The 20,093-nt window shown below is 38.2% G+C and overlaps 1 protein-coding gene across 2 annotated transcripts in view; it reads left to right on the top strand.

The window, feature by feature from the left end:
* The first annotated feature begins 874 nt into the window (after positions 1-874).
* The window catches only part of tafa5a (TAFA chemokine like family member 5a), a 735,510-nt gene continuing 716,291 nt past the window's right edge, over positions 875-20,093 (top strand). The window contains exon 1 of one of the 2 annotated variants that reach the window (XM_039761073.1): positions 875-2,235. In XM_039761073.1, coding sequence (XP_039617007.1) covers positions 2,124-2,235 — 112 coding nt within the window. In that variant the 5' untranslated portion in view covers positions 875-2,123. The remainder of the gene's footprint in view (positions 2,236-20,093) is intronic. The other variant, XM_039761075.1, reaches the window with a different exon arrangement.

The following is a 20,093-nucleotide window of genomic DNA, read 5'->3' as shown; positions in this document are numbered from 1 at the left end:
CTTTCTTTTTTGTCATTCTGATGTATATTTGAGAGGTGTTTGTTGTATGTTATAAAATAATATTTATTTATTGAGCTTCTGTAAAAAGTCATATTTTCCCCAGGGGACAAACAAAGCTTTATCTATCTATACGCTGGATCAACACCAGTCTATTATTATTATTTTCTCTAACTTCTGCTTTATTTTTACTAAAATATAATGAACATTAATTTTCAAAACTTTTTATCCAATTAACTGACACAGATAGCCTATTGTAAGGCCATCAAAACCGGCATTTGTGTTCACAACCAAACTCATTTCCACAGGGGCAAATTCATTTGGTTAACCTCAAACATATCTGTGGGAGCTGGGAATTAAAACAGAGTACTTGAAGGAAAAAAACACACTAATGTAGGAGAAACATGCAAACCTGGCTTTGTTAGTGCCTAGCCCAGGATTCAAAATGAGGACTTGGCTGCCCTGAGCTGGGGTGTAGCACAGAACTCTGGGCCCCTTCCTCCTTTTCATTCCCGGTTTCAAAGTGGGCCCTGGGTAATCAATACTCTATTTCCCCTCACTACTATGCCCATGGCCTCGAGACACAACACTAACAAACTTGATGCTTTTTTACTGTTGTGTAATATACAGTATAATGTTGTTGCCTACACAGATTATGCAACTCTTACAATTATATTGGCATACACTTTAATCACATTTAATATTTTCAATCAGAAAGTATATTTACCATTGTGTGAGGTTTTTCAGTAGAGAAGGTTTCAGATTGGTAATCCAACATAAAAAAATTGGTCTCTTTATATTTCCATCTAAAACATAAATACACTACACTTTCTTAGTACGGTTACTTATATGTCTATGTCCCTGTTAGTGTGCGTGAACAATTATGACGGGGTTGCCCAGCTTTTCCCTGATGTAGAAGCCACAAATATTACAGTTAACATTCCGGATAACGAGATTCATGGCTTGCCTGCTTGAAATTAAAACTAGATTTCTGTCGCTTGTAGAAGCTGACGCGTTTCAGTCAGTGCTCTTTTCTTGAAGCTTATATTATCAAGTAGTACGATATGGGTGCTGCTGCACCTTGCTTCTTGGTGCTGAGGACGTCGCCGAGGAGAGCGCAGCAAAACCTTCCCGCACCGGCTCTTTGCCTCCACGCGTTCTACCTGTGGGCGTGATTCGCTCTGTACTGGCACCGGCAGCACCAGAGCTGCGTCACTGGCGCTCTGGAAGACAACCGCAACTGTTCGGCAGCAGGGACAGGCGAGGAGGTAGAGACAGCGGAATGTAGCGCACCCTTGAGAAAGCCCTTTGCGATTGTAATACCCCCTGCGACTCAGGCAGAGCTAACGAAGAACGCGTGGCTCACAAGGGGTCTAAATTGCAATTTCCATCCCCCTCGTATGTTCGCCCCTCCCGTTTTTTATATTGCTCTTCTTTTGGCATTAAAGAGGACCTCACGTTGCGTTAAAGCTCCGTTTCATTTAAAAGTCTGTCGCCATCCTTGGGAGCCGCTTTGTCGATTTATTGCCACACGTTGCTTTCAGATGGGATTTTTTTACACGGTTTATCCGCAGGGCATTACCTCTAAAGAGTTACGAGTCCCTGTCATCGTGCGCGCCTCCATAGTCCCAGGTGTGCTGGGATTTGCGCTATAAATGGTATTCTCACAGCACTGCTTTCTAGTTTCTGCCTAGAAAACCCGGAGCTCATTCTGTCCGCTTGAAGTGTCCACGACAAGGATTTCTTCCCCTTTGCAATTATGTAAACTTCAGACAAGAAGGCATCCAGCGCGTGGAATATTTGCATCTCTTGATTTCCTTTTCTGGATCGATTTTTTTTTAATATAAAGAGCACCTCCATTCGCTCTTCTGAAAAAAAGAAAGAAAAAAAGCCGGGCTGCGGATTGCGCAGCATTTCCAGGGACCCCGGTGTAAGAGCTAACGAGCCGAGTTTACCGAATACCACTGGCTGATGATTAATGAAGCACTCGCGCACCGCTGATGGTCAGTCGCTCGTTCTGAAGATGTCTTTTTTGGGGATTACACGTGGAGAAAGGCGATCTGTCAAAGGGAGAGTTCGCTGGTGAAATTGACTTAATTGCTTTTCGTTCAGGGGTACTGGCTACAATGGCTCCATCTCCCCGGATAAGTAATCGAAAGGATGCCAACGCCTGGCCAAGCATGTCTTCAACTTTCTGGGTGATTATGATATTGGCCAGCCTCCTAATCGTCTACTGCAGTAAGTCCCTGTGTCGCAAATTTTTTCTTTTGCATCAGTCAATGTTTGGTTTTGCCCTTACATTAGAACAACACGCGTAAAACAAAACTGCGCGCTGCAGTGGCTGTCATTGGCGCCGGTGCGTAAACTTTGAAGAAGAATTGGCATTTATTGAAGGCTTGCTTCGCCTTGTTCTTGGGTTTGCTTTTTGGGCAAATGCGTAGCTCTAGATAGAAAGGCAAAGTTTTTTGTTTTTAGGATGGAGCTGGGTGCTATTAATGACATTCAGTGTATGCTTTAAGTAACGGCGCGATATTGATTTTGATCGCACCTTCTTGATCAGTACTTAGTGGCCTTTTTATCGGCAAGATTGCTTTTGTTATGTTTTTAGGGACCATTTAATTTTTGGGATGCACATCTATATGCAGTGTATGTGAAAATAACAAACAACGTTGTGGATACGTTTTAACATTTATGGCATTAAAAATATGCATGCTGCAAAAAGCGAAAAATTGACCATTATTATTTTTTAACTGTAAGAAGTTAGTCTGCAACAGCTTGCAGTCTGCTAAAAAGAAAGCAGGCGCACGTATAGCATTAATCTTATATGGCGCTTTACTTACATTTATTTTTCATTATTAATATTATCCTAGTTCGTTTTGCAATGCTTCACCTGTTAAATAACTGCTACTGCCTTACAACGAATGTCAATGACTTTGAAACATGCGTGTTTCATACTGTAGCTTAAGGTAAATGTTGATTACCTTGTGAGAACAAGCAGATTGATCACTTTGAATAGAGTGAAATTGCAATAAAGTTTTGTAGACCCTTGATGTTGCCTTCAGCATATTTTTAGTGATGCAACATTAATATGGTTTGAATTCTGGTATGCAGCCCAATTTACAAGTTCTTTCCCATTTTATGGTCAATTTCGCATTCTGTTTCTGTTTATCTAAATGAGATCGCAGTGTGCATGGCTAGCATGTGCCGTTGTGCAGGTGCATTGTTCTCTTTTCCATTTTCCTTTTTACAATTTAAAGCAGCAATATATTTCAAAAATGAATTCCATAATATTACCTTGCTGTCAGTTCTCTGAATAATGTAATAAGAAGAATGTTTAAAGTAACGCAGAGTTTACACCAGTTTATCATCCTGTTTAACTCTTGAGGCACTGTATGAATTTTAGGTTTATAAAGTCTTACTTTCACTGAATCTCATAAAACTGAAAACTTACTTATTCGTAATTTCATAGTTCTTCCTGCAAATCTTCTGTAGTCCATTTTGTGTTGTACAGCAGTTGGAGTACTGAATATTTCTAAGGAAAAAAGTATATTCAGTGATTGGCTTGGATCTGGCTGACATGACTTTAGATTTTTCTTGATTTGTCTGATCCTTGATTTGTATGTGTTTGAAAACAACTTTCCTTTGAATGACAACGGTGACATATATGCCTGCAAAGTATATACCTATCTTGAATGGTCTTTTTATCTTTTGTAAATTTTCAAATGCCTTATTTAAATTTATACAGAGTACATTTTTTATATTATGGAAAGATGCATTAAAAGAGAATAGTTATTAAAATCAAAGGCACATCTCTGTAAACGGTTAAAATAGAAGCAAATGAGTCCATCCAAAGTATGATCAATTCTATATTTTAAACTTAATATATTGAATGCTTTACAGGAGCATTATTATTGTAGGGTATGTGGTACTGTATATGAACCTCAAGTAGTTACTGCATAAACCTGCTACTTGGATATACACTTTGCCTTGCAATTCTTTGTTTACCTTGGAGTAGTTTTATGTAGCTGTGGTGGGCTGGCGCCCTGCCCGGGGTTTGTATCCTGGCTTGCGCCCTGTGTTGGCTGGGATTAGCTCCAGCAGACCCCCATGACCCTGTACTGTAGTTAGGATATAGCGGGTTGGATAATGGATGGATGGATAGTTTTATGTGAACATCCTTTTTAAATCAATTTGAACACCATGTATTTGGATGCACATTTTGTATGTGTGTGTCTGTTTCTTATCTTTTTTTTTATTTTTATTATTAAGGAGTACTGGGAAGTATATGACTAATACTGTGTTAGTTTGCAAGTTGCATAAAGACTGTAATACTATTTTATATACCCCATCAAAGTTCATCAATTCACCATATTCTGTAGCTTCAGAAAAATAACTTCAGAAACTGCATGCTTGGGACTGCCATCTCATACTTTGTACGTTAAACTCTGATAACATGTTAAGCTCTTGCATATATAGTTCATGACTGGTGTATAAATATTAATGCAGTATCTGCTGCCATTTGTATTTTAGGACACTAGGCTATTTTAGAAGAGTTTTAAAACTTTTAAGGATTTTTAATGTAATTTTTAGATTTGTTTGTGTACTGGCTCCACCCTCTGGATAAAAGTAGTCCTGCGCTCTTTAAAAGGATAATGAAAAAAGTATCTGTTGCTATAGCAACTAAACACTACTAATATCAAAGAAGGAAACTTCTAAAAATGCAGCATAAACAGAGTGCATATACTAAAAGAGTCACTTAAGATGGTGACAAATGTGTTAATATGAAAATAACAATTAAAAAGTACAGAATAGTCTTAAGAATGTACACACAGAAAAATAAATCTTTTGGGAATTAGTGTCCAAAAAATGCACAATAGAGCAGCTATCAAGAAAAAAGTACATTCCACCATGTAGCAGCCCTGTCATACATCATAACTCCACAAGCTATTTAAATAGGGTTGCTTTCAGCTTAATTTTTTGTCTGCATTTATGAAAACTAATATCTGTATGATAAAAAGTTTATGTGGTTAGAATTTTTGTATTAAGTCTTGATATTCTGAGTTCTTCTGGTTGTGCAGTGTTAGCGCTACTGCCTTACAGTAAGGAGATCATGGATTTGTGTCCCGGGGTCTGCTCTGTGTGGTAGTGCTTTGAGTATTGAGAAAAGGTGCCATATAAACGTAATGAATTATTAATTATTATAACTGTATTAATTAAAGATCTATGTATAGTACAAACATATTTTATGAATTTATCCTTTTATATATGCTCCAGAGCAATGACTTTCTTATGCAACTTGCTAAATCTTTTGAGGACCACACAAATTTGAATAATGTGACATGACAGCTTTTGACTAAAGAAATGGGACTGTGCTGTTCCTTGTGTTTGCTGAGACATGATTTTTGAGCACAGCTGAGTGATCTGTGCAATTTCCAAGTGTTTTCCTTTGTAACAGGTCATTAACTGTCTTTAACATAAGTACATATCCACACATAATGCCTGAATAATGTCATTTACATTATTATGAGGTTGAATATATCAAATTGTCTACTAAAGGACGATACTGAAGAATGCAAGAGGATGTCAAGCACATCTCTAGATCAGAGTAAACTCCTAGCACTTCTAACAGAGAAATGTGAATTTCTAAACACATAGTTATCAAGGAATGGGTTTATTTCAAAGTCAGTCAACCTAAGCAAAGCCACTAGTGGTACCTTGAACTGTAGCTATGATCTTACGCGTCAGGTCTTCTGAGTACCAAAGCCTTTTGATGTTTGAACAAAAATGAGGTGCATTCTTGCAGAGCAGATCTTTGCAGCTGTGTTCAGCTGAGCATCTATGGGCACCAGTTAATTGAAGTGCAAAGTAGAAGGAGGGCTTTCCTATAGAACTGTGAATGCAGTTGCAAGAAGCATGCGCAGACTGTATATGCTAGTACAAAGTTAGTGACCTTTTGATATAAAATGTGCAGTGAGTATATTGCAAATATTGTTAAGCCACAGATTTAATTTAAGAAATTAAAAACTGTTAACACACACACATTTTTCTCCTTTTATAGTTTCTTGTTTCCTACTCTTTATTAAAAGAATGTTTGTAAAGTTATAATTATTGATGTTGACTGGCGCCTGGTATACAAAATCAAAGAGAAAAATATAAAAATGACAGACCCCTATGGATTTGGCTTGTCTCTACACTTGCTGTGTCAATTTCTTATATATACTGCATAGCATTCGATCATGTTCTTTTGTCTGTGTTTTTTTTTTTTCTTTCTCTCATTCCTTGTGGTTTTTTTTTTCTAAGTTCTCCCATCATTATCTTCTTGGCATTCTGCCTCCATGTACAGGGCCAGTCACAGTCTTAATTAAACAATAAATAAAACAAATATAGCTGTAAGCAGCAATGACCATTGGCTGAGCATCCACAAATAGGTAGAAAATAATACTTCTTTCAAGATAATTATTTAATTTACATCAACTATTAATTTGTTTATTTTTGGATTAAAGATAATTTAATGTATAGCATAGTTATTTTTTTTTCTTGAATGTTTGACTTATTCACACTGTTCAAATAGGCTACATTTTCAATTTCCTCCTAAATTTAGTTTGCTATGGAAAGACCTGTGGGGTCCAGTAGCTTACCTTAGTGTTATGAATCAGAATTTTTTTATTTTAAATAAAATCTTAAAAAAGGATATTGGTGTATTAAGTTGTTTGTATCTATGTTTCAGGAATGGTAATTAAAGCCATTTTGTCATGTTATGACTAGGTTATTAATCTTTTATATGTGATAAATATGAAAGCATTAGACATGACCAATACTTCATACTTTTAACCTGTGTGTTTCGGGAAACCTCATTGCAGATTTTGGAATGCCTCCAAAGGATGAAAAGGGAGGCATGAAATTTCATCACATTAAGTAAACCAACACAGGTGCACATTGGCACTGAGAGCTTAGAGGCAGCTTTAGAGTCACCAGCCTTTGGATTTTGAGAAGAACAGAGAATATAGAGGAAATTTGGAAAAACCTGTAGACAGCTTGCAGACTTCCCACAAAATGAATTTTGGTTCATAATATACGTACCTGGAGGCTCCTAAAGCCCATGATTTCTAAGGCAGCAATGTAACTAACTGTTAAACCCATAAACTAGTGTATATGTGGAAAAAATAATTGTGTGCCCTAGTGTTTGCTCTCTGAATTAGTGCATTTAAATACATTGTAGGGATTTGAAACAGACTATTTTGCAGAACACAGCCCAGTGACTAAAGTGGCAAAAAAGACATAAAACAGTCAACAGCTTGTCAAGTAAAAATCTTCATCTGTCAATACTACTGTATATCATGCATTTAAGTGTGAAAGGTTATGAACACTACAGATCTCTAACCTTTGCAAGTAAAGGATTTTAAGTGTTAGCAACCTTTGATTCCAACTCCTCAATGTATGTATATATGGCATTTCATCAGTGCCAGTGTGAATAATCAGGTTAATTTTTAGCACACTAATTTGTTAAAGTTTGGGTTTAAAGGTGGTAGTGATGCACTTGTAGCTATATTACATTATTTATTGAAGAGATTACACACACAATGAGTAGCATTAAACATAAGGTTAAACTTTCAAAATTAGAAAAGAGGCTATATTTGTATCAATAGAATGCTGGGAAAAAAAGTTTTAATCAATTGAATGTATGTGAAATTGGAAATTTTGCCACATTATATTACAGTTTGCATTTAGTCAGCAGAGGTGGGTGAATCCTCACATTACTAGCCTTGAGTGTTAATTTTAGTGACTTGTGACTTGCTTGACAATTTTTAAAAATGACTTAAGTTAGACTTACTTATTGATGATTTACGACCCAGATTTAAGACAAATGACATACAAATTCTCAAATTATTACATCACAGGAATTTCTCCATTTGCATTCCTTTAATTTGCATTCCATCAATATACTCTTCTGTGCTTCATACTTGCTTAAGTAATCAGGACTAATTGGCGTATTAGAGGGTAACAGCAATGAGGGATCAGCACTGGGGATGATCAATTCTGAATATTTTAAATTTACTGCAGAAGACATGACAAAAAAAGAAATACCTGTCTGTAAGATCTGAAGGCTCAAAAATCATCAACATGACTATAACATCTTCAAAGTTTGTCGTTTTAAGATCCATAAAGACAGTTGTACTTGCTCAAGAGTTGACTCCAGATGCTATGATTGATGTGTCATTGTTCCAACTAATGTACTACTTCCACCTGCCACCTATCTCTGTTGACCCTGTTTTACACTGCGCCTCTCTAACCCTGATCTATAAACTCCTGTGTCGATTCAAGTCACCACATGGAGTGCTGGTGCAAAACAAACTCCACTTATTTTTCCATCACTATGAACTGCCAATCCAAGTGAGGATCTGTTTCAATGCCAGGCCATGTAAAAGGTTTCTGCAGAGGAAAACATGCTTTATCATATTATTTATTTATTTATTATTTATTAATGAATTAATTTACATTTTCATAGTAGTTTTGCAGATCAAACTTTTTATGTATACAGCTCTGCAATTCCAAAAACAAGAAATGAATTAGGTAATTTATAGGCAAGACAAGATTTGTAGATGCTTAACATAAACTAAGTGACATCAGAGTTAAGTTTTCTTTCTTTCTTTCTTTAACTCTTTAATTCATTGACTGCATGCCAGTGTTGGGAACTTGTACTCATGACCCTCTTTCTGTTTAATTGTAACATGTTAACTTTAATTTGTTTCATGGGAAGTGAGAAAATATAAACATTACACAAGCTAAATACTGGTAAAAGTATATAGTAAAATCTACAGCTGTCAAAAACGTAATCACATTTTTGTGATGTTAAATATATTGCTTTATTTTACTGTAACATTTGTTATCTTTTTATAACTACCTTCATTTAATTCAGCTGAATCAGAACTTGGACTTTTGTGAACATCAGAATGGTCTAACTGAGTCTCCCTCATTGTTCAAATTGGAAGTGAGAATACTGGCTGTACTTTTTCAAATAAGTAATTTCAATTTTCTATGAGTACTATAAATGTATTATAAATGGTGGAGGATTAATGAAATATTTATTGATATATATGCAAAATTATGAAAATAAATTATTTTGAAATGAAAGATGACTATGTAAGAATACTCTGAAGTGGATGGCATGCTAGCTTCACACAGGGTTCATGTCCTTCCTGCACATAGTTTACATGCTCTCACTGTGTATGGTTTTTTTTTTTTTTCCCACAGTCCAAATGAGGATTTGGTAGATTGGCAGTACTAAATTGGCTTTAGTATGTGTCTGTATGTTTGCCCTGTGGTGGACTGGTGCCCTGTCCAGGGATTGTTCCTGTCTTGCACCTTATGCTTGCTTGGATAGGCTCCTAGCGTGTCTGAAAAATAGATGGATGGATATTCTGAAGTAACATGGCTTTTCAAAATTATTGTTTTTTAAATACTTTATGTATTAACCACACTGCACTTATGAGGGAACTGTGGAAAATCAATACACTCTATGCAAATTACTTCAAAGTAAAACAATTATTTCATATACTAGTCATTGTTACTTATTAAGAATTGTTTTCTCTTATAAAATTTATTCTTTATTTAGATGTTAGAATATATCACACACATTGTTAGTTTTAGATTAGTTGCAGATAGTAGTGAAAATGTAAGCACTTCTTGACTCGGATCTTCTCCTCTGTGATTTGACTTGACTTGTATGAATAAAACCAGTGTCTTGACTTGACTTTCTTGAATAAATCCATTGACTTGGCTTGACTTACTTGAAAGAATTATTTAACTTGAGACTTGATTTGAAACTTGAAAGTCAGCACTTGAAGCTTACTTGAGAAATGAATATGTAGGACATACTCCCATCTCTGTTAGAGTCAGAGTTAGTACATTTTTGCAGACTCCATCTCGGACTTCAGCAACCCAAAAACTGCTTCGGACTCCAAATCTGAAAGCACATCTGACACTGACTCCATAGCCCTGAGTATTAACATTGACTTGTGGGACATAATGCAAAAACCTTCAAAATAAGAAAAAATTTGCGGAGTTATATATTTAAAAATATTTTTATTTATGTATTTTTTTCTCCTCTATATTGCTATTAAAACATAGTTGATCATCTTTATCAGGAAGTATATTATTTGATAATTCACAATGATGTATTGATTCCAGTGATGTTTGATTTAAGAGACCAAAGATCTAAATGGTATATTTTTTACATAATACAGGGTTATTGACAGCCATAATGTTGCATTTTATGATCTAGATTAGACTGCCCTATACATTCAGAGAATCAAAATACAAACATACATTCAACTTATGAAAAATTAAGTAACCTCAAAAAAAAGTATTCAAAGTGTATATCGAAACTGTATCATCCAGTCTATTAGGCACTGATTCCACAGACAGAATTTATTTTGAGTTGTCTTCAGTTACTTTGTCTTCATTGAACTTTTGGGTCTTCTGGTTTTTTTATTTAAAGCTGAACGTTTACAACATTTTGAAACTCTCTCTTGGCTTGAAGAATGAACAGTAAAAAGACATTACTAGTAGTAAAGAAAGTTTAACTTGAAAACCATGTCAGTGATGAAAAAATGGAATAAAATATGTTCTGCTTCTTTTGTGCAGTCGCCTTCTCTTGCTGGTGCTACTTTTGGTATAGATTTTGTTGACAATCTTTTCAACAACATGCTTTGTGTTTCTCATCTGTGCGTCAACCAGCTGCTGTGCACTCAGCTGCTTGCACTTGACTGAGTCAATGTAGCTGATTGCTCTTCTGTTGTATGCTGCCTCTTAGAAAAGCTAGAGCATTCAAAAGCATCTGTATGTGGTGTCTTGGAGACAGCTAAAAGCATTCTTATTAGCTTTAAGTAAATGCAGGATACATTATGCTTCTTTGATGGCAATGCTCCCATATGGTGTGCTGATACCCAAAAATTGTGTGTGTGTGTATATATATATATATTGTGAGCGGTACCGGGCACAGACAGGCGTGACATGTTGTTTTGACACCACCACCGTTTATTTACAGAATATTTACAATTATTACGGTCACCAAGACCCCAGTTCCTTGGTCACAAAGACCCCAGTTCATTGGTCACAAAGACCCCAGTTCACTGGTCACAAAGACCTAGTCACGTGCACAAAACCCCAAACCCTCAATGTCCTGGCCACAATGCCTTTCTTGGGCGCCTCCACTCTCCACTGCTTCGTCCTCCTTCCACCCGACTCCAGCCCTGAATGACGGAGACGGCCCTTTATGGAGGACCCGGATGAGCCCCAGGTGTTCCCGGCAATCTTCTGGCCACGCCCCAGCGTGGCGGAAGTGTCGGCTGTCCTCCCGGCTGCTCCCGGGCACCGTCAAAGTCTTCCCCAGCACTTCCTGGTGTGGCAGGAGTGCTGGGGAAACAAATCCCAAGGCATTGGGGCGCCTCCTGGCGGTGGCCACGGGCCCCTACAGGGAAGAGCTTCCAAGCCCTTGACCCGTGGCTCCCAAAGCAACCCGGAAGGCGAACCCCGTGGTCAGGCGGGCTCTGACCCTCTTCCGGTCCCTCCTGGCGTCCCGGCGGGTCATAGCCCCTGGCATCCCTGACAGTGCCCACAGCCAGCGAAGACCACTCGTGGGTAAGGCGACCCGTCCGCGAGGCAGCAGAGCCCCGAAGCGGGTCCCACTCGAGGATAGCCGGGGTCCGGCCCCGCACTCCTAGCAGGGACAGGGGCGGAGACACAATCTGCGCACCAACCCATGGTGCATCCCTGTGCCTCGCACAGGTTGTGCTCCCCTTTACCGGCACCCGGGGCCTCCTCGGTAGGCACCCCTCCGGGACCTCCGCGCCTTTGTTCTGAGCCACTCGTTCCCCCGTTGGCTCCTCCAGCTGTGGGCGCACCTGCGCACCGACAGAAAGATCCTTCTGCAGACGGCCCGACATCAGAGGGCTGTTCCGCCACGAAGGGGCTCCTTCAACTCGCCCGGGGTCCGTCCCTACAAAAGAGAACACAGGGGCAGAACCGCTGCCAAAGCACCTAGCTCGTGCACGCGAACGGCGTTCCCCTCCAACCGGCACCCGGCACTTGCCTGATCGGCACCCTCTCCGCGGCTTCCGTGTCCTCTCGATGATGGAATCGTCGGCACCGCCCGCTCTCTCCGCCGGCCTCAGGGATTCCCTCTGCTCTCCCAGAGGGCAGCCAGCCGCACGCGCACCCAACAACGCTCTCACCTTATTGGAGGAATCGGCACCCAGCCTCTTAATCCTCCCTTTACTTTCGGACGCCTTGGCGATATGCGGCTCCGTGTTAATCAACACGAGTCCCTTTCCGTCTGCGTCCGTAACATATCGGAGGAATCGGCACCCAGCCTCTTATTCCTCCCTTCACTCTGGGGCGCCATGGCGGTTTGAGACTCCTTATGGAATAAAAGGCGCCTCTGTCCCGTCTGCGTCCCTATAGTCGGCGCAAGACCGCAGCCGACTCGAGGCGGGCGCTAGGACCGAGGCACTTAGCAGCCCGTGTCCATTCCGCGTCCTCGGACTCCCCTCGCCCGCGCGCCCAGTCCAGCGGCGCCCGCACCTGTCGGAGGCTGCTTACTCGGAACTGATCATTGTCATCACAGCCTTTTTCAGCAGCCCTCCCATATGCTTTTCGGAGTCGGCTGTACTCACCGTCTCCGCCATACCTCTCGGCTGGAGATTCCAGCGTCAGCGCCCGTCCGTTGTCGATTGAAGCGTTCTCAGCGCGCGGCGCCTTCCTCTCCAGTTCCAGCACCTCAGCCGGAGGCACGTAGCATCTGTAATACACGCTGCCGGCGGGCTGAAGGACGCCTCCAGCTCCGCCAAAGCAGCCGGCAAAGACAGGAAGTTAACCGGCGGAGCCTACCTGACTGTCGGCCTCCGGCGCGGCCACTTCCTGTGGGCCTTCTCCTCCGGCCCAATCGGGTCTCCCCCCTGCCCGTGATGGACATTCCCTGGTCCCGCCTCTCTACAGTCATCGGCGGGCGCAAGACACACCGTCAATCGGCGTGCCTGTCAGGAGGACTTCGGTCCTTGACCATCTTGGCTCCCTTTCTGCGGCGGCGTGCTTGCCGGCAGCCTTGCTGTTGCCAGCGCCTGTCGAGCTGCAGCGTCTCCTCCCGCAGCCCTCGCGGCTGCCGCTGTGCTGCGGGCCCGCAAACCAGCATCGCCCGCCACTGATGCGGATCCTGGAGGTCCCTGCCTGGAAAACAAAACACCGCCCGGCCCCAAGGGCGGCTGCGACATAGGCAGGGAACTCACCTCCCAGGTCCCGTCATTGTTCAAATTGGAAGTGAGAATACTGGCTGTACTTTTCAAATAAGTAATTTCAATTTTCTATGAGTACTATAAATGTATTATAAATGGTGGAGGATTAATGAAATATTTATTGATATATATGCAAAATTATGAAAATAAATTATTTTGAAATGAAAGATGACTATGTAAGAATACTCTGAAGTGGATGGCATGCTAGCTTCACACAGGGTTCATGTCCTTCCTGCACATAGTTTACATGCTCTCACTGTGTATGGTTTTTTTTTTTTCCCACAGTCCAAATGAGGATTTGGTAGATTGGCAGTACTAAATTGGCTTTAGTATGTGTCTGTATGTTTGCCCTGTGGTGGACTGGTGCCCTGTCCAGGGATTGTTCCTGTCTTGCACCTTATGCTTGCTTGGATAGGCTCTAAGCGTGTCTGAAAAATAGATGGATGGATATTCTGAAGTAACATGGCTTTTCAAAATTATTGTTTTTTAAATACTTTATGTATTAACCACACTGCACTTATGAGGGAACTGTGGAAAATCAATACACTCTATGCAAATTACTTCAAAGTAAAACAATTATTTCATATACTAGTCATTGTTACTTATTAAGAATTGTTTTCTCTTATAAAATTTATTCTTTATTTAGATGTTAGAATATATCACACACATTGTTAGTTTTAGATTAGTTGCAGATAGTAGTGAAAATGTAAGCACTTCTTGACTCGGATCTTCTCCTCTGTGATTTGACTTGACTTGTATGAATAAAACCAGTGTCTTGACTTGACTTTCTTGAATAAATCCATTGACTTGGCTTGACTTACTTGAAAGAATTATTTAACTTGAGACTTGAGTTGAAACTTGAAAGTCAGCACTTGAAGCTTACTTGAGAAATGAATATGTTGGACATACTCCCATCTCTGTTAGAGTCAGAGTTAGTACATTTTTGCAGACTCCATCTCGGACTTCAGCAACCCAAAAACTGCTTCGGACTCCAAATCTGAAAGCACATCTGACACTGACTTCATAGCCCTAAGTATTAACATTGACTTGTGGGACATAATGCAAAAACCTTCAAAATAAGAAAAAATTTGCGGAGTTATATATTTAAAAATATTTTTATTTATGTATTTTTTTCTCCTCTATATTGCTATTAAAACATAGTTGATTATCTTTATCAGGAAGTATATTTGATAATTCACAATGATGTATTGATTTCAGTGATGTTTGATTTAAGAGACCAAAGATCTAAATGGTATATTTTTTACATAATACAGGGTTATTGACAGCCATAATGTTGCATTTTATGATCTAGATTAGACTGCCCTATACATTCAGAGAATCAAAATACAAACATACATTCAACTTATGAAAAATTAAGTAACCTCAAAAAAAAGTATTCAAAGTGTATATCGAAACTGTATCATCCAGTCTATTAGGCACTGATTCCACAGACAGAATTTATTTTGAGTTGTCTTCAGTTACTTTGTCTTCATTGAACTTTTGGGTCTTCTGGTTTTTTTATTTAAAGCTGAACGTTTACAACATTTTGAAACTCTCTCTTGGCTTGAAGAATGAACAGTAAAAAGACATTACTAGTAGTCAACCATGTCAGTGATGAAAAAATGGAATAAAATATGTTCTGCTTCTTTTGTGCAGTCGCCTTCTCTTGCTGGTGCTACTTTTGGTATAGATTTTGTTGACAATCTTTTCAACAACATGCTTTGTGTTTCTCATCTGTGCGTCAACCAGCTGCTGTGCACTCAGCTGCTTGCACTTGACTGAGTCAATGTAGCTGATTGCTCTTCTGTTGTATGCTGCCTCTTAGAAAAGCTAGAGCATTCAAAAGCATCTGTATGTGGTGTCTTGGAGACAGCTAAAAGCATTCTTATTAGCTTTAAGTAAATGCAGGATACATTATGCTTCTTTGATGGCAATGCTCCCATATGGTGTGCTGATACCCAAAAAAATTGTGTGTGTGTATATATATATATATATATATATATATATATATATATATATATATATATATATATAATATTACACACACAGCGTTTTTAGCTCTTTCCTGTTGGCTTCAGAGCCTGGGGTCAAATCCTGGCTGTTATTGTTTGTATGTATTAGCATACTCTTGTCATATATGTTTGAGGTTTCTTTAACTCCTCTGGTTTTCTCCAGCATACCAAAGATGGTTTCTTTGATGAGCAATAATAAATTGTCCCTGTCTGTGTGAGTGTGTTCTGCATTGCACTGGTGTCCCATTTATTATGAGTTTCTGTCTTGTACACAATGCTGCTAAAACGGTTTTTGGCTCCCTGCGACTATAAAAATTGTAATAATAGTGAATGTTTAAATTTTTTTTGAAATGCATACGACTCATTAAAAGTTTCATGGTATGAGAAACATACTGTGTTTTTAGAGAATTAAAGTACGAACATACATTTGAATGACCCTTTTTGAAGTTAAAAGAGAAAGGCCTAATTATTTTAATTTGTGCTTCTTTTCAGATAATAATGAAAACTGGATATGGCAAAAATATATAATAGCTAGATTATAACTCATTATTAGCTTTAACATATTGTATACTGTAAATTAAGTGCTTTAAAATTGATTCTGTGAATAAAGTAAGAAGGTGTAACTAACCTAAAATCCAATCATAAGGATTGGGTAATTGATACATAGGGTCAGGTAGATATGATTTCTAAATAGTGAATGCTGTGCTAATACCCATTAGATCACTAATGCTAAGAAGTATGCTACAGAATAGCCATATTATACTATTCAAGATTCAAAGCTCTCACTTAGTACTCTGTACTACCTTTTGGCCACAAAAGCAAAAAGACTGTTTTGGAAATGCAACATTGAAGTGCTTCTGTTGAACAGCGTGTGGAGTTTTTATAGGAGGCTGTAGGCAGGTTGCAATAAAGGAGCGTATCACAAGCTTTTGTAAACATCTCTCGGTAAGTATTTCATAGAGGATACGAATGAACAGTTTCATTCTGAAACCCACTTGACTGAGGTGATACTATCGCAAGCTGAACAGGAGTTGCTTATAATTGCAACGTTCCACATGTGCAACTTTTGTAAACCTTGTAGATATTTCTTTGTTAGTTTAAGGGGGCTGCTCCAGGTTGGAGAACAAGTGCAAGAGAATTCTGCTAAACTAAGCAGTCTCTGTATTTTTCTACTTTAGAATTGTGTATAATTTTTCATCTCATTTTTATTTGCTTGAAATACAGTAGTTCCCCTGATTTTCCACAATAAACATTCATTAATTGATATGAATAATTATGAAGCAGCTATATCTTGCTATATTAATAAAAAATTTTGTCCCTAAATAAGCATGCTTTCAGAGTTTATTTTGGCAATGCTGTATTACATGTTGCTATTTAATTGAGGAAAATGTGCCTATCTTTAATAGAGATGGCTTTGATTAGTTAAATGAGGAAAGCAAAGCAGTAGTTCTTTTATCTCTAACCAACAGAAAAAAGGATAATGTATTACTAATTGAAAAATAATTAATGTCTGTTTTTTCTTAATTGTATATCTGATCTTATCTTTGCAGCTATGGGTGGGAAGGTGCAGGAGGTATTGGATAAACACTATAAAGAAAGCTGCTATATTATTATTATTATTATTATTATTATGAAAACATGTAGAAAGGTTCTTAAAGGCTCGAGTTGCACTATGTAGCCATTTGTTGTGGAAATAATATGTAATGTTACACCTGATGGAATATAAAAATTGCCATTTAATGGAGTATGAAAGGTGCTCATCTTATTTCTGTATTTAAAAAAAAAAAAAAGGTTGAAGTTCTCAAGAAACTTAATAGTTGTTGTACACTTACAACTGCACAGACTAACGTTAAAGTGCCCCAAGCTTTAACCTTAAAAAAAGGATTACACTGTCAGTGGGCATTTTTATTGGCAGGTGTATGATTTTAAAGAACCCTGTTGTTTACAAAGCAAGCATTTAAAATTATTATTGCATACTTTTTAAAGATTAACTGTTAGACTGTTTATTTGGGTATTGTAACTAAGTCTGTTGGGAGTAAGGAAGCATTATGCTGTTGAACTATGTAAACATGAAAATGTGTGCAGTCACTAAGTTTATGGTCACATACCCATTTGAGTGGGTAGTAAAGGTTAAGCATCTTCCATTTCTTTGGGTCTATTTTAAACTCTTCTTGATATTTGAAGAAGCAGGTCTTTTTTGTGACATTCAGAGAGAAAAGGTTGTAAATGCCTGCATTTATTTTTCATCTGGTTATTGTACCGACTCTTTCTGTTAAAAAATGCTGACTTGGACCCAGAGTAACCTGTTCTTCAGTTGTTGAGAGAGTAAGGTTGTTGGCGTATCCTCCATGCCCTTATGGCTCTTTTTCTGCTTGGGATGGCAAAAATTGGAATAAATATCAATGGAGAACTTCTTCTGTGGGCAAGTGAATTGGAAAAGAACCTCACACAGCGGGGTGGGAAACACGGGTGAGACAGATAAAGACCCTTTGAATCTGATAGCCAGTGCTTCTAAGGCTCCTGTTTCTCTACACTTTGGCATGTGGGGTGAGATCTTCGTTTACACACAGCAAGGGTTTCAAGCAGTTGATCAATGGTTGCAGAAGATAACAACTACTTTTTACTTGGTAAAAACATGCAGGTAAATGGGAACATGCAGGCAAATGGGGTGTCTTATTATATGAAATCTAACAGTCTTTAACTACATGGCTTACCAGGTCTGAAAAGCTTGTTTACATGACAACATGATATCTATCATAAAATTTGACTAACACATTTGCACCAAGCCTTTTTGTATTATTGTGAATGTAATAAAAACATGTAAATACAAAAACTCTTTTTTAAAATAAGCTCTTTATTCCATATTCTAGCAATTGGCTTTCTCTCTTCAGGCTTCCTGACTGAATTCCTCTTTTACATGCTGATAGACATAGAGCACTGACAAAGAAATATGTATATTTCAGCTTGAACTGTTAAATAAGTCTTGTTCCTCATCTCTGGTGTTCTACCTTCTGGGTCTTTTTAGCTTTGGACCCTAATGCTTTTATGTATTTCAGCCCTTTACATTTTGGCATGTGTTTTTGGCATGATATGCATTGTGCACTGGTCTGTTACACTGTGTACACTGTTAATGTCTTGCATCCTGAATTTTGAGCTTAGTTTGCTGAACAGTTGGTGCTGAGGGTTGTTTCTTTCATACTACACTGTACTACTAAAGCATGGAAACTGAAAGGCAGAGGTGAGAAAAAAGGCCGGGGAAATTAACCATAAGTCAGAAAAACAAATTAATGGTTAAAGATAAATGTACTGCATTGCCAGAAATGTTCTGATGTCTGCCATAGCTACTGTATGATTGGATTACAAACATTTTTGCAGGTTCTTGGCTAAAAGGGGCTGGATACTAATAATATTGACATAATTTTAATGGCACAGTTGGTTTTAGAGGCACCAACAATACCAGTAATAACAAGTTAATATTAAATGCGTTTACACAAGATGCAGTAGAACTGGCAAGGAGTGTTTTATAGCAACTGTGCTAATATGTATATGGTATGTTTAATGCGCCTGGGAAGAAAACAAGCTTATCATATTTTTGTCTGTCTGTAGTAAATTGAATAAATGAATTATATATATATATATATATAATTTTTTTTTTTCCAACAACACAACTGTGTGGATGACATTGTGAGCTTTACAGTACTTAGAAAAGTATATCTTGTTCTCTGGTGTGTTTTTATGTGGAAGGGTTGGGGTGTTCAAGTTAGTTTTGGAAAAAAGATATATAAAATGGTAAAATATCCTAATGGCTTCATCTCCCGGAAGTGGATTAGTGTGCTCAGAAAATGTATTTAAATACTGACATACATTTATTTTTTACCAAATAAAGGGACCCACCATTACTTGTAGACCAATTCAATAATGTGAAAGGCTTGTAATGAAACAATTTGTTTCCCTGTGAAACAAATATTTTGGTTGAGAATCCTTCATATTCAAAAGGTTTATGATATGGAAGTTTTGCAACATCAGAAATATGCTGTTATATTTGTTGCCTACGAATCTTCTCACTTCAACAATTTAATACTTTAGATGGTCTGAAAAGTCCTGAAAGATCAAAACATCCAGTGTTTCAGTTTTTAGATTTAAATATTGTAAGCAGATCTTGTACAAGAAGTTATAAAATGAAATGGGCACAAAAACTAATTATTGAAATTCATATCCAGTTGATCCTTGATGTGCAGTTCTGTTTGTTTTCACCTGTAGTCTGGGATTGCTGCCAACAATGGCTAATCCAAAAAAGCACCTGTGGCTCATATTATTTATGGGAAAGCTGCCAGGTACATTTTTCATAACATCTGCATACTGTTTTAATTGCCACTTTCGAAAGTACAAGATAAAATTAAAGAGTATTATTGTTTGTTTAAGTGGAGTAGATTTATGGAGACAGAACCTTATAAAGGGTGACACATGGATTTACACTTGAATGATTGACATTTTGCTATAAAACTTGGCTTTTATTTTTGTTTAAAATCTTTTAAGCTAAAAATATTTAAGCATACTATTTGGGCTCCTACTGTCTGGAAATAAACTGAGTTCAAATACTGGCTGGATGGATGACTGTTCAGCTTGCAAGAATTGCATGGTGACGCAGAGGCTAGTGAGGCTGGTTATGAAATCCACATCGGGTCAATTTCAATGTGTAGTTTGCACTTTATCCTATGTTTTTATTTTTTATTTTTCTCCTAAAGATGTATATGTTGAGTTGCAAGGAAGATTCATGCTCCCACCCATGTTAGTG

This window comes from Polypterus senegalus, chromosome 8 (assembly GCF_016835505.1).
Source record: "Polypterus senegalus isolate Bchr_013 chromosome 8, ASM1683550v1, whole genome shotgun sequence".
Classification (NCBI taxonomy): Eukaryota; Metazoa; Chordata; class Cladistia; order Polypteriformes; family Polypteridae; genus Polypterus; species Polypterus senegalus.
This window is presented reverse-complemented; position numbering and strand designations above follow the sequence as displayed.